At 39.2% G+C, this 16376-nt stretch overlaps 1 protein-coding gene across 9 annotated transcripts in view; it reads left to right on the top strand.

Annotated features, from left to right (window-relative positions):
• Nucleotides 1–16376, top strand: part of LOC138128776 (TWiK family of potassium channels protein 7-like) — a 261082-nt gene that overhangs the window by 229780 nt on the left and 14926 nt on the right. For all 9 annotated transcript variants that reach the window (XM_069044979.1, XM_069044984.1, XM_069044978.1 and 6 more), the window contains one exon: nt 2533–3328. In XM_069044979.1, the coding sequence (XP_068901080.1) occupies nt 2725–3328 (604 nt within the window). In that variant the 5' untranslated portion in view covers nt 2533–2724. The remainder of the gene's footprint in view (nt 1–2532; nt 3329–16376) is intronic.

Below are 16376 nucleotides of genomic sequence, written 5' to 3'. Positions count from 1 at the left end.
ATTGTCCGACCACGCATTTCCAGTGGGTGACGCGGCCAATCAAACCGACTTGTACTGGTCGACTGCGATAAATTTTTGTATTCCCTAAAAAGTGTAAGTCTTTCAGGCGATTTGCGTGACCAAATAGGGAATTAATTTCGGGATGAGTTTTATTAATTGCGCCGATCATTTACCGTCCCCTGCCAGACCACATACTCTTGACATTTATTAATTATTTTTCATTGTATTAGCGAACCGATATAGATTTTGTTTTAATTTCCGGACAAAGACCTCCCAACAAACCCAATTATTGCTTTCATGAAGAGCCCCGACACAACTTTTCAGCGAGATTTTGTGACAAAAGCATCTGCTGTTGCGGTATGTTTACCCAAATAAGGGACGACGTCTATCATACATTTTGTTTCGCATGGCAATTTATCAAGTTTTAATAAAACATTTCACCGGCTTTGTCCAATACCTTCGGAAAAGAGACGCATCATCTGGACCTCACAGAAAAAATTGCTTGAATTACAAATATATCAAGTCTTGCCCTATTGAAAGAATGAATAATGACCATAACTACTGAACAACTGTCTTGAAAGAAATTCCATTGGGAGACGATCGTGGCCAGCGCCAACGCCAGATCTATACCTCATCGAACGTCCGTGGACCATACTCTTTGCGTTTTCCTGTTTTTAACGTCCAACTTGTTTGGAAAATCCTCGCAACGACTTCACCTAACAAATCCACCAAGTGTTCGTATTTGCTCTGGCTAATTGATCTCAGAAAGCGGACATTTCCCTCCAGTGGTGGTCTTGAGAGTCAAGATAATGACCATAACTATTGAACAACTGTCTTGAATGAAATTCCATTGGGAGACGATCGTGGCCAGCGCCAACGCCAGATCTATACCTCATCGAAAGTCCGTGGACCATACTCTTTGTATTTTCCTATTTTTAACGTCCAACTTGTTTGGAAAATCCTCGCAAGGACTTCACCTAACAAATCCACCAAGTGTTCGTAGTTGCTCTGGCTAATTGAACCCAGAAAGCGGACACTCCTGCCAGTGGTGGTCTTGAGAGTCAAGATAACGACCATAACTATTGAACAACTGTCTTGAAGGAAATTCCCTTGGGAGACGATCGTGGCCAGCGCCAACGCCAGATCTATACCTCATCGAACGTCCGTGGACCATACTCTTTGCATTTTCCTGCTTTTAACGTCCAATTTGTTTGAAAAATCGTCGCAAGGACTTCACCTAACAAATCCACCAAGTGTTCGTATTTGCTCTGGCTAATTGATCTCAGAAAGCGGACATTTCCCTCCAGTGGTGGTCTTGAGAGTCAAGATAATGACCATAACTATTGAACAACTGTCTTGAAAGAAATTCCATTGGGAGACGATCGTGGCCAGCGCCAACGCCAGATCTATACCTCATCGAACGTCCGTGGACCATACTCTTTGCATTTTCCTGCTTTTAACGTCCAATTTGTTTGGAAAATCCTCGCCAGGACTTCACCTAACAAATCCACCAATTGTTTGCTCTGGCTAATCGAACTCAGAAAGCGGACACTCCCGTTTCAAGATTAAAATTGGAAGACCTCCGCGTTCGATTAAACAAAACAAATCCACTTCCAATCTCACTCAGACTTACTCTAATTAAACATTAAATTTAACACGACTTGGTGTAATAGCACACGGCATGAAAAGAGAGAATTTATGAGGGACGACGAGGGAAATAAATGTTTTATTGCATAAAACTTTACAGTTTATGAAGTCTTTATTACGGAATTTTATCCAGCGGAATCTTTAACGACGTTTGATCGTTTAACGGAGTGGTAATTCGCCGGCTCCGGGTCACGAACTCCGGTGCTTTATTTGCATTGGATTAGTTTAATTGCTCCGGGACATATTTTCTTCTGCATTTTTCATGTTCGCCGCGATACAGAATCTTAATGTATGACGGAGCCACGTCTCATTACGATGTCTTTGAAAAGATCTGAAAGGAAGATGCTTCCAAAGCTTCTTTGGTGCTGGATTTGCGTTTATGCAGACCATAGTGTATTATATCATTAAGAGTAGAAGCGAGTCTTTTGTGGCTAGCCCAGAGATTGGGACAACTGGGCGAAGCACAAAAAGACCTACTTCACAAAGTGAAAATTGAGTAAAGTTCGGAGAAAGTAAAACAGTAGTTAAAAATAAAAGAGACTCCCACAACAGCGCTTGTATTCTTAATGCTCTGTTGATTTTTTTTATTGCTACATTTATTAAATGTTGGGGAGCGGCGTCCGCTGCGGCGAGAACATCAATGTACACACTTTGATGGCATTAATTAAAGTTAGGAAGGTGGCTGATGGCCCATAATAAAGACTACCTATATTTGTTATTGCATTGTAAGGTTATTACGACGGTCCCCGGAACGCAAGATCTCCGTTGGCTTTCGTTATTACCCGTTGTAAATTCGTTTCATTATCCGTCACTTAAGCGTCCATCTCGTCGTCGCGATGAAATGTAAATATGCATTAAAAATAATCGAGTTATCTTTTGTTCCAGCGAGGAGGCGACCGGAGTCGTCCGGTGATTTCCCGCCACGAATTAAGACGCAAAGAGAGTACCGAGAGTCGATTAAAAAAAATCACGCCCGCCGAGAGAGCTCGCCGAAGACGAACCCAATCGGAATTCGTGATCAGATCGAATTAAAAGATGTGACGGCGTGAAGGTCCCCGTGCTAGGTCTCCCGCGACCATGGAGAAGGACTCGGGTCGCTACTGCTACGAACCCTACCAAAGCAAAAACTCCACCAATTCGCTCAAGAGGGACGCCAAGACGAAGAAGAGCAACGAGTCGTGCCGCTGCTTCGGCAAGTCGCGCAAGTCGAGGACCAAGGCGTTCTTCACCGGCCTGGCCACGAATCTGGGCATCTGCATCCTGCTCTTCGGGTACACGCTGATCGGCTCCGTCATCTTTCTGGCGATAGAGGGCGGCAATACGTTCCAACACTCGACCACGCAGATTCTCGCCACCACGTCGATGGCGTCGGACAACAACAAGAAGTTCCTCAATCACAGCGCAGAGTTCAAGGCGAGGAACGACGAGGCCAGGGCTAGGACCGTCGAGAACATCTGGGACATCACAGTCAGTCTCAATATTTTGTACAGGGATAACTGGACGAGGCTGGCGGCCCAGGAGATCACCAGGTTTCAGGACGAATTGCTCAAGTCGTTGGGGGAGGAGTTGGCGCAGCAGCCGGTGCAGGAGAAGAAGACGGCGGGGAGGGTGACGGGGGAGAACTACGAGTGGACGTTTGCCAAGGCGTTTCTCTACTCGTTGACGGTTCTGACGACAATAGGTGAGTTTTTGGTGAACGAATTGGCTCAAATTCTAATTTGTCAGCGATCTCGTTGGAGTATTTTCCTCAAGGAAATTGTCACTTGTACAGTTCGATTTCTCTCTTCAACGCGCTACTTTTGTCTTAAATTTAAACTGCACCGGGTAGTTTTTGAGAGAATCCCAAAAGAGCAAAAAATTGCTTTTTACGCAAGTATTTTTTTCCGAAGTGACCGCAGAGCAATGATTTTTGCTTCTTTGTGATCCTTTCGTCGTACTACTTTTGGCGAGGACTCATTCATATTGGAAATGATTTAAAAAAATCAATTTTGGACCTCTCCGAAGAAGCTTCCACATGCAGATGATTTAGCTTATTCTTGAAGCTACGGAAATTATTTTGGACTCGTTGGATTCCTCTCACTCTCCTGAGTAGTCTTATGTAAAATAAGTGACCATGCGATCTAAAGCAACCGAATAGTACAGCCTTAAAGTTGACTTCGGGACTACCTTTTTGGACTTCCAGTCCAGAAAATGGCCTCTGTAGACTGAACTGTTCCTATTATTGAATTCAAATCGTCTACTACATTAAATCAATACCGATTCGGTCGAGATTTACGACAAAATATCTGCAAAAAAACACGTCCCCCTCCATTTGAGCTTTTTTGACTTAAACAAATATTTTAAACGGCCATAGCTCCTTTGTTGAGCCACACGTGGCGATGAATCTATCACAGTTCCCTTCCTCTCTTCAACGCGCTCCTTTGAGCCTACAAATTTAGACTCCACCGTGTACTTTTCGAAAGAATCTCAAAGGACTAGAAAAACTGCTTTTTTCGCAAATAATTTCTTTCAAAATGACCGCAGACCAATGATTTTTGCTTCCGTGGGATCCTTTCGTCGAATTTGATCACGTTTTACTTTTGGTTAGGACGCATTCATATTGAAAATGATTTTTAAAATTTCAATTTTTGACCTGTGCAAGTCAGTTTCCACCCTCACGCGATTTCGCTTATTCTTCGAGGTACAGAAACAATTCTGGGACCATTGGATTCCTCTTGCTCTCCTGATCAATCCTATCTAAAATAACTGACCATGCGATCTAAAGCAACCGAATAGTGCAGCCTCAAAGTTGCCTTCGAGATTTCTTTTTTGGGTTTCCAATCCACAAACTGGCTTCTGTAGACGGAACTGTTCTTATTTTTGAATTCAAATCGCCTACTGTATTAAATTAACGCCGATTCGGTTCGTATCAACGACAAAACATTTTCAAAAAAACACGAGCACCTCCATTTGAGTTTTTTCACCTAAACCCATCTTTTCTACTTCCTTATTAAGCCACACGTGGCGATGAATCTTTCACAGTTCCCTTCCTCTCTTCAACGCGTTCCTTTGAGCCAAAACAATTTAGACTTCACGGTGTACTTTTCGGGAAAATCGCAAAGGATTTGAAAAACTGCTTTTTCGCACATTATTTATTTCAAAATGACCGCAGAGCAATGATTTTTACTTCTACACAATCCCTTCGTCTAATTCGATCACGTAGACCACTTTTAGTTTGAATCGATTCACATTGAATACGATCAGAAATTTTTGAATTTGTCCAAGTCAGTTTTAATTTGCACACGATTTCGCTTATTCTTGGACCTACAGAAATGATTCTGGGCTCGTTGGATTCCTCTCGCTCTCCTGATCAATACAGTGTAAAATAACTGACCATGCGATCTAAAGCAACCGAATAGTACAGCCTTAAAGTTGACTGAGAGACCTCTTTTTGGGCTTCCAGTCCACAAAATGGCCTCTGTAGGAACTATTTGTATTGTTGAATTCAAATCGCCTACTAAGATTATTAAATTAACGCCGATTCCGTTCACATTAACGACAAAACATTTAGAAAAACACAAGCACCTCCTTTTTTTTTCACCTAAACTAATATTTTCTAATTCCCTATTTAGCCAGACGTGACGATGAATCTTTCACTGTTCCCTTCCTCTCTTCCTCTCTCCTTTAGAGTCTAAAAAATTCCACCATGTACTTTTCGAGAAAATCGCAACGGACTAGAAAAGCTGCTTTTTCGCAAATAATTTCTTTCCAAATGGCCGCAGATCAATGATTTTTGCTTCTATGGAATCCTTCCGTCTAATTCGATCACGTAGACCACTTCTAGTTTGAATCGATTCACATTGAATATGATCAGAAATGTTTGAAATTGACCCTGTCCAAGTCAGTTTTGATTTGCACACGATTTCGCTTATTCTTGGACCTACAGAAATGATTCTGGGCTCGTTGGATTCCTCTCGCTCTCCTGATCAATACAGTGTAAAATAACTGACCATGCGATCTAAAGCAACCGAATAGTGCAGCCTGAAAGTTGACTTCGAGACTTCTATTTTGGACTGCCGCTCCACAAAATGGCCTCTGTAGACGTAACTGTTTCTATTTTTGAATTCAAATCGTCTATTACATTACTACTTCCTTATTAAACCACAGGTGGCGATGAATCTTTCACAGTTCCTTCCTCTCTTCGACGCGGTCCTTTTGACCCAAAACTATTTAGACTCCATGGTGTACTTTTTGAGAAAATTGCAAAGGACTAGAAAAACTGCTTTTTTTGGCAAATAATTTCTTTCAAAATGACCGCTTCTCTGGAACCCTTTCGTCAAAAATCGACCATTTTTGGGTTGAATCGATTCACATGGAATACGATTAGAAATTTTTGAATTTGAACCTTTCCAAGTACAATCTGGTCAAAAAGAAAACAAATCAAAGCAAGCGTTGCAAATTATCAGTCATGTCGTAGCGGAATTCAATGCAAATAAGCGTTCAATGCATGAGCGTAGACAATTTGTGAATTTTAAACGTTGTTATGATCGTGCAGTTTATCTTATCTTATAATGAAGAAAATGTATAAAATAAACAAAGACATTATTTTACATTTGTAAGAATGTGTAATTTACCAGCTTTATTGTCAAACGCGACACCACTGGTAAGCAGATTTTTCGCTGAAATGTCAAAGAAACGTCAACGTTGTGCTGTTGTCAACCTTGAAAACAACTTTTCGACTTCTTTCACAAACAAAATTCGCTTTTACCACCCATTTGACTTTTTAACACCCTTTACCCCTAAATAATAGTGTGTTGAACGAGTAATTTCTGTGTTATATTCGCGGCAGAATGAATATTTACACCCCGTACACATTCCCTTCGCATTAAGCGTACTGGATTTTTCTTTTTCGGCAATATTTTGTCCCTTCATGAATCACGAGTTTAATTTTTTAATTTTATTTAGCCATTTTCACACAAATTACCGTGATGCACTTCCGGCTGTTATAATAATCGTTTGGGTAAACACTGGCGCAATAAAATACGGGGCGCACTTTTTCCTCGATATTTAACATGCAAATACAGAAAATATACGGCTTTTGTTGGCCGGGGCAGCACACATTTGTAAAAAAAACACACTCGCATTACCGAATATCCACACAACCGGATTAATTAAATCGCTCTCATTAATCCACGGCCGAACTACAAAATGACGCCGTTCCGCCGAAACCGTTCCATTTTTGGAACTACTCGTTGCGCGCCGCCCCCAGCACGGTTAATTCAAATTAACCCCTCACTTTCACGGGGTTTAATTTTTAGTTGCGGTCGAAACGATTTTAGCACCGCGATTTGTGTTGCTCCCGAACACTATCTGTGACACGTAAATTGGGGTGAAATGTGATTATCTGCGTGCCACCGGCACAATGGATTGTTGAATGATTGCATTATGGCTGTTTTATTGATAACGCACGCGATGTACGGGGTGCATCGTTTAATTCGCTTTGATCCAAATTGGCTTATTCGCGGAGACGAATCGTCAAGTGGGGGCTCAATTAGATCGGGGGGGTTGGCGCGAGCAGCCGGAATTATTTTCAGTGTAAATTAGATTTTCGGCTCAAAGACGAGTATTTCTTTGAGGGGGGTGTTGCGCTTTTGAAGCGCAGGTAAAAGTGGCGTCAAGGTGAAATTGCGGCGCCGAGCTAATTTTATTTTTTTCGCGTTTTAATTATACAGGGGAGGTTTTTGTTGCGCCGTTTCTAAACAAGAAACGGACCAAGAAAAAAAAAACACTACACTACACATAACACACTTTCAGAAACAATATTTTAAACAGTATAAATAAAAAAACATTTAAAAATAAACGAGAAAAAATTAGTGGGGTCAAAAATGACCCGTTCCACAGTCGCAATGTTGTTTTGTTGATTAAGAGGAACCGAATTCTTTAAGAATAATGAGGAAAGAGTAAAATATGTTCTAAATTCTTTGAGGGGGGTGTTGTGCTTTTGAAGTGCAGGTAAAAGTGGCGTCAAGGTGAAATTGCGGCGCCAAGCTAATTTTTTTTCGCGTTTTAATTATACAGGGGAAGTTTTTGTTGCGCCGTTTCTAAACAAGAGACGGACCAGGAAATTTTCTGCATTTTTTATACAAAGTAAACTTCCAAATGGAATTTATAACGTTCGGGGCTGCTCACTTCGCAACTTTCCATTGTACGACTTTGTGTTTTTGTTTTTGAAGTTCAAATCCACTTTGGAAACATTTCGACTGGCCTTGTTTACTTTTCGGGTCTTTTGCAAGTATGATGATCTTTTAATAAAGGAAAACGTTTCAGTTCTTTCAGTAGCGCTTCCACTGCACAACAGTTTTCATTGGAAAATAATATAACATTTCACAAAAGGAAAAACGATCAAATATAAATAAAACAAGTCATCAATAGCTCAAATTTTGATTTGTAATAATTTTATGTACGCAACATGTGTGTAATCACTCTTATTACGTGCACGCAACTCGTGTGTAAACACTCTTATTACGCGTACTTGTCAAAAAAGTACTGCTTTATACACGTGTTACAAAAACAATCATTATTCGATCCATTTTTTTACACTCTGTATATTCTGCAACCGACTTCCAACCACGAACTCTCTTCACACATATTTCCACATTTTTCACGGCGAAAACAATTTCCTATTTCAACATAACAAAATATAATTGTGCTCTGGAACGAGATATGTTAATTTATATCTCGATAACTTTGAATTCCCTCCATAAATTCCAAAGACGAGACTACCCACACGCGATAGCACACATTACCGCATACGGGCGACTGTTACGTCTCAAAAACTCTCCTCCAGGAATCGTCACAGTTTCTTAATGCATCCTCTGCAGTGACATTTTTCTTCTTATCTCCTTATTTTTGAAGTGCGGGTTAACGGCAGTGGTACTCTCAGGGACCATCTCCTTGTGTAGTACAACATTCTGGTGCAATTACGTCACGAGATAAACGCAACAGGAGTTGCCTTACAAAGGATGATTGCGGTAATACCTGTGGCGTTAAGCTTAATTACGTCTGAATCGCACTTGACTTCGTATTAACTTGTATTAAATGTTTAAATCGTCATTACGATTGCGGTAGCGCTGCGGTACTCGCTCGGGGCGGTGAAATTCTTTATTAATAAAATGAGATAGGGAGATAAAATTTTCTCGCAAAAACGCAAACATCTCTCTTAAGAGAATTTAAAAATCATCAAACTCACGCATTTTAGAGAGGTAATGGCTACATTAGTGCACGCTGTGCACAAATAAATATCTTACCGCACGCCGTGCGGTAAAGGAAATAATGGAAACAATCAAAGAGAAATACACTACACTACACATAATACACTTTTAGAAAGCATATTTTAAAGAGTAACGTAAAAATTGTGCCAAATTGTGTCAAAAATGACCCGTTCCATAGTCGCAGTGTTGTTTTTTTGATTAAGAGGAACCGAATTCTTTAAGAATAATGAGGAAAGAGTAAAATAAGTATGTTCTAAATTCTTTTCATAACACAATGTTTCTACAGGGTGTTTTTGAAATGCGTGCAGAAATTTTAATCACGAGCTACTGGCTTCATGTAGAACTCGGAAAAAATATTTTAAAAATTCTGTCATTTATTTTTTGAGCTATAATTTTTTTAAATTGCTTTTAGTTTTCTACGTTGTCCTAAAACCTCGTAGGTAAAATTTCGGCACATTTTAAAAATACGTTTTATAAAATATGATATACAGGGTGTATTTTTAAAATGTGCCAAAATTTTACCTACGAAGTTGTTTGACAACGTAGAAGACTAAAAGCAGTTAAAAAATTGTAGCTCAAAAAATAAATGTCATTTTATTTTTTGACATAGAATTTTTTAAATATCTTTTGCGAGTTCTACATGAACCCAGTAGCTCGTGGTTAAAATTTCTGCACGCATTTCAAAAACACCCTGTATAAATGAAATGTGTATGTAATTCTGGTGCAGCTGTAATGATTCATTTCCTAATCGACAGCATTCGTGTCCCACTTTGGTCTACATCCCACCGATATTCCATCTAATCATGTACGAGCGGTACCAAACCCGTCATCATCCATTTATGCAACTGGAATAATTCATTGTATTAATTACTTTTATCAGTAAATCAGCGCCGTCCCTTATTCAGCCATTCGGCGACGATAATCGAATTGAATTTCCGCACCGTGAATTTTTCCTCCGGCACCCCAATTACGCCTAATAACAATTTTCACATTGTTTACGTGCAAACAAGAAGATGTCGTTGTAATATTAAAGGGAAGGCGCACGTCGCTGCTTGTAGGGGAGCGAGACATGAATTTTAAATTGTTAAGGCGGCAGTATTTCATTCCGGCTTCGATTTATACCGGAGTTTTTACGAGATTCGTCGATACCCCATAATGTATAAAGAAAACAAAACAAAATTCTTGCAAGTCCGGATTTATGAGGCCGGTAATAATTTTTTGTTCGAATCGCACGAGCGCCGACGTTGCTGGGACGAAAGGGGCCACTCCCTAGACGCTCATTTCAAAAGGAACATTTGAATAATTGAGTCTAAATATGACTTTAACGTTTGCGGAAATTAAGTAATTGCAACCAAAAAGGAAAATCACCATAAAACTCAAGTCTGCGAAGATTCTTGTCTGTCTGTGCATCTCTTTGTTTTCAGTTAACTCAAAAACTAATGGATATATTTTCTTGAATCAAAATTTCTTAGAAGAGGAAGATTTGTGATTACGTTATGCACTTTGTTTCGTTGCAATGCGACGTCAATGAGCTGCGCAATCGCGATAAATCTGTGTGTTGCGGTGTAGTGTGCTCGCCTCACACTCGTGTCACTTTGCACGTGGGTAAAAGCTTGTACAACAAAATATGTTGATGGTAAATTGTTTCTGGGTGAGGCAATTCCTCCGGGTAGTTTAATTCTTTCCCGTCTTGTCAATGTGACTTCGGTATTTGTGCTGTCGCCACACGAGCTCCCCGAATGCCGACGTCCGCATGTTGATTTAATCCGGAAGTGAAGATTCCGGCCGTGTTTTTCGCGACGTTTAAATGAAAAATATTTGCGAATTTCCGAGATTCGTCCGGAATGCGCGATATTATTAGAATCTACAGAATGTTTTCGTCTCGTACGTATAGAAAGGAGTATGTGTGCAAGTTATCGATTGGGGGGAAATTCCGAAAGGGACAGGAACGCAATACGTCCCGGAGTTGGTCCGGCGTCTCCCGGAATTTTAAAATTCAAGACGGAAAATTGAATCGGAACGATGATATTACACTAATAAGCTGTCAGGGGGGCCTGATTAATGAAGCGCCAGCAGCGACCTATAGACAATCTGTCAAAAGCCGGCACCCTTCGAATTCATTAAAAAAATATCCATCATGCGAATTTATCCGAAACACTCGACGTTTTCCCACAAAAATAAACGCGAATAAATCTGGTAGCGGTATCGCCCCCGGAACGTTACGAATTTATTCCGGATCGCAGATGCTCGCCTGATTTAAGAGCCACTTAAGTAGGCGTCGTATGCGCCATCATACACCTACCTCCCCTATCGGCGCGTCCCAAAAATTAATCGCTCCAATCGTTTTTCAAATTTGCGCTGAGTGATTTGTGGGGGATGAATTTTAAGCCGAAATAAAATTTCCCCGGCGTCCTCATTCAAATAAACAGATGAAGCGGGGCGCCTCTTGAATTTTAAGTTTGTTTCTCTTCCTTGGTATTTTTCTGGTTACTTCGCAGGGTTTTTTTTTCTTTGCAACAAATGGAAGTTGTTTTCAGGTCTGCTACCCATTTAAGCTAGTTTGTGGACCTTTTTTTTTCTTGCTTCCGGTTTTATTGTACCGCTGCGTTCGCACAACTTTTCTGTTGACATATTTTTCAGCAGCGAATACCGAGTGATCTTGCATTCTCTTCGCAACAAATCAATTAAAAAAAAATCATGAATAGTACTTTTTTATTTTCTGTATGTTGCAGCTCATGAAAAGTTGTGGCTGTTGGCTGTGACCAAGAATTTCAGTTGGCAATTCGTTAAAATTTCAATTATCAAATGTCAGTCTTAGAAGTTAGATTAGTGATTTTGAGAACGGTGAAATCTTGATTTTCATAAAGGTGTGCATTATGTGTGACCTGTCGGTTGTAAAAGAATCATGGGGAGCTCCAATCGTATTTACGAACTGGAGTAAATGTTCGAAATGTTTGCCTTCAGCTTCCAAACATAATGCATTAATTCGGGAATTGTACCAGACCTGTTTTCGAACACGTTGTTTTTTGAATTAAATTTTTACGTGCTGCCAACTGAAGTATATTCATCATGGCCATCTCGATTTTTTTTTTATTTTCGATCGCACGCTATTTTCACAACAGGTGCAACGGTGACTGGTTTGTTAGAGGTGCTGGATTCTCTCATGGGCGGTGACCTTGGAAATATCTGCGCAAAAGCGGAGCAATGAACCAGTGAAAAATCTGTAAATGAAAACATCGACTACTTTCAAATGCAAATGCATACCTGCAAATAGACTATAGAGAGATTTCACTTATAGCCCATGAGAAAATCAACGACCTTGTATCCGGCTAACTGAAACAAATTATGCTAGACGTACGTTCGTAGAATTTTTCAAAATACTCTAGAATTCTCGATCAGATATTTATCCAGCCGAAATAATTTTCACAAACCACAATGAAACTTTACATAGTATTGCTGTCGCATATTCAAACGCATAATATATTATCATTGCACAAATTGCTCTACTCATATTTAATTAAATATATTGCACATGATGTGATCGCTATTGCTATTAATAATTTTATAGAAATTTCCTGCCAATATAATTCTTTGTACAATATATTACAAAATTATATATTCATGGCAATAATGCGATAAAATATGTTGCAACCGCGAACGTTTAACCAGATTGCCAAAGTGCATATTGATAATAAAATCCGAAAATTGTATTGTCACATTTTGAGGATTTCACAATATAGGGAGAACGGTCTAGGGCTTAGTAAGAATCTTTTTGGCCTCCTCAACTCTAAATCACATGTTTACACCTTTTGAACAGCTACGGTATCTTGATTTTTACACACTTATCAAACTATCTGTCATTTTACCGCACGGAGTGTGTAAAATACCACGAAAATTTTAAGCTTTCAGGGACCTCCAAAAAACTGTTAGCTTATCATAAATAAAGTCCAAATGTCAGTCTTTGACAGGTTTTGCAAAATTATTGGTTTCAACGAATTTCAAATTTGAGAAAAGCAGTTGTCGACCAAAAAGATTAATACATTACTAATGCGTTGGGCATTTTACATCGCTCGGTTTTTGTTAAAACACTCCCGCTGCGCGGTCGTGTTTCAAGCTAAAAACCTCGCGCTGTAAAATGTCGCCTACCGCATTTGTAATGTAAATAACTATGTCTGACACCTTGAAATAATTTTAAACGGAAAAATCTTACTCTAGAGCGGTTACCTAATAAAGTCAAAGGTTGCACAAGCTCCCCACGTGGTATGAGGAAAGCTCCGCATAATAGCAGTTCCGTATAAATAATGCAACAAAAGATCCAAGTGACATAAAGTACACAAGTCTTTGCAAGATATGCAAGGTATATTCCGAGTTTCCGTCGACTTCGGTAAGTTATGTCGTATTAATATGGTATGGGCAAGTGTGGATAAATATCTAAAAGCCTTAAAAGCTTCCGAACTCCTTTTAACCACGACTAAGCTCTCCTTCCAAATAAAAACATAAATAATCGACGATATTTATCGCCGCCTGTCATTCGAGAGAACCAGCCTCACTTAGCGATTTAACAAGAGCAAGATGGCGTTGAGTGCGTCCTGAAATAATAATCCTTTGTGGGGAATTTTTCCAAAAGGCACATCTCGATTACATCCGGTCCGATTCCGGACCAACTTCATATGTAAATAGCGACGTCGTCGCTTAGAGAAAAGTCGAAGGACCATAAGCACGTTTTGCAAAAAGGATAAACAAAATCGAACGTGCACTTTACCCGATGAAAGGATGCAAGTGACGACTGTCGGAAGGATATTCCTATTCTGGAATGGGGTGATTTTATAATGACTGGTCTAGTAATTAATAGGAGTCGAGTTTTTATCGCCAATTTTCCGGAAACTTTAATGAACCTTTAACCAGTCCTTAAATTTAATTACGAATTTTTCGCTGAGAGCATTTTTTAATTAATGTCCTTGTTTACAAACTAAAGCAGAACGTCGGTAGTGTTGTTAGAAAAGAAAACCGACATGGATTTTCTTATGGAGGTTCGTTTTGCAATTCAAGGTCAAACAATACTATAGTGACGAAATCTTTTTTTTTACAAATCAGTGACATCAAATCTTAACCTTGACGTGCAAAACGAAGCTCCATAAGAAAAGACATGAGATTTTGGGCAAGTGTCACACTTTAGATTATTTTTTGTCCTGCGTGGATGAATAGGAAGCAAGTCCAAATTAAGAGAAACATTTTCTGCAGATATAAAATATGTTGCCGCGCCTCCCTACAAAGGGATGGCAAAGAGAGCAACATAATAAAATGCGAAATCCAAACTCCGATATTTCTGGTGAAAAGGACGAATGATACACATGGAGAACGTTCTTTTGCAAATAAAACGTAAACAAACACACTAAAAAGCGCATCTTTTCTGCTACATAGAAAAACTGGAGCGCTGACAGTTAAAAATGACACTTCTTAATCCGAATCCCACATTATCAGCTCTGGAGCACGAAAAGGATACATCATAATAATTTATATCGTTGTTGGAACTTCCGCCCTATTTCCTTTATTAACTAAAATGAATTTTGTAAACGTGGGGTTATCTTTCGTCGGTCGATTTTAATTTAGAACTTGCTCGACTTGTCCTTTATAAATATCCACACGTTGAAGCCCTCGTGCAAAAATTAACTCCTCCAGTTGAACTTTCATTTTCATCTGATACTCCGCACACGTTTTATTTTCCAAGATCCAGCCCAGGCCTTATTTATGAGGGGATCTTGATCTAATCGAAGTAAAAATTAATCTACATTAAGCTCGAAGATACAAAACCTATAAATTACACTAACAAAAGGATACCGACGCAAAAACCGCTTTATCTGGTAACCTCCATTATTCATTGTTCGCGTTTTTTTATTGATGAATGGAGTCCCTCGACAAAGGAGTAAAAAATTAATAAATACGTCGCTATTGTTTACAACAAATAAAAACACAACCGCCGATTCTGATACCCTTCACTGTAAATATTTGCAAAGCGTCTCCAAATTTCCTCCCCTCTCGATTACTGTCGCTTATCCGCGCCCCGAAATAGCCAAATTAACTTAAGCAATCCTTTTAAGAAAATGGTGATTAACTGTATTGTGAATGTTTTCGCAGCAAAATCGCCAAATTGCTTTAATACATCCGACTAAATAAACTAATAACGCTAAATTAGCGCGCAGTCCCGAAATTGTTCAATAGATTAGTTGATTTAATTAAAATTCTTCACCGAAGCACCCAGGGCTGCATTAAAAACGCACAATTAACAGAGATGGGAGTTAACAATCCAATTGTTTCGCTAAATGACGCGAACAGCGACTTTGTTTCACAAATGCAAACGTTTGTTATACAGGGTGTTTTTGAAATGCGTGCACAAATTTTAATCACGAGCTACTGGCTTCATGTAGAACTCGGGAAAAATATTTAAAAAATTCTATCTCAAAAAATAAAATGACATTTATTTTTTGAGCTACAATTTTTTTTAATTGCTTTTAGTGTTCTACGTTGTCAAACAACCTCGTAGGTAAAATTTCGGCACATTTTAAAAGTACACCCTGTACATTTTATAAAACATGTACAGGGTGTATTTTTAAAATGTGCCGAAATTTTACGTACGAGGTTGTAGGATTACGTAGAAAACAAAAATTTAAAAAAAAATGTAGCTCAAAAAATAAATGTCATTTTATTTTTTGACATAGAATTTTTTAAATATTTTTTCCGAGTTCTACATGAAGCCAGTAGCTCGTGGTTAAAATTTCTGCATACATTTCAAAAACACCCTGTATAGTGCAAAGAGCGCGTGAGTAAGTGGGGACCCCTGTGTATGTGAAATGCAGTTTCGAAACATGAGATTTTGCTTTGATTTTCTCTTCGAGTGTAAGAAATCACGCGCGGAACTTATGAAATGGAGTCGTGATGAGTGCATTGAAGAATTATGTGAGAAAAAACCCGTAAATTTCTCTCTTGTGTGGACTGCACTGGGATGCAATCCACACTCTTCGTTTTTATTCATGAAGGCGAAGTTACAAGTTTTACACAAATAAGGTCAATACGATAGGGATCGAATAAGTCTGTTTCGTGCGCCGAAAACCGAAATGCATTTTAAAATATTCGGAAAGTTTCTCCAATGCTAACTGTTTCACCGGGTCGAATAATATCTGACATAAATCTGACATTTTTCCCCAAATTGAATACTTCAATACGCGACGACCCTTATCTCCGTTCGAATGAAGAAAGATCCAGAATCCCTAATAAAGCACAACTGAGGGGGCAAGATAACCGAACGCGGTCTCAGCTTTTTTAACAACAAACACTTTTATACTTGAAACTTTCTTCAAATCGGGAAAGTCAATATCAATTTGCATTAAGTAACGTCAACGGGATTGATCGACTATGCAAATCTGCGGCCAGACGGAAAATGATACAAACGCAACAGTTTTGGAAGAGACAAAGCGGGATGAG

Source organism: Tenebrio molitor, chromosome 4, assembly GCF_963966145.1.
Source record: "Tenebrio molitor chromosome 4, icTenMoli1.1, whole genome shotgun sequence".
NCBI lineage: Eukaryota > Metazoa > Arthropoda > Insecta > Coleoptera > Tenebrionidae > Tenebrio > Tenebrio molitor.
Note: the sequence above shows the minus strand (reverse complement) of the source record. Positions and strands in the feature narration are given on the sequence as shown.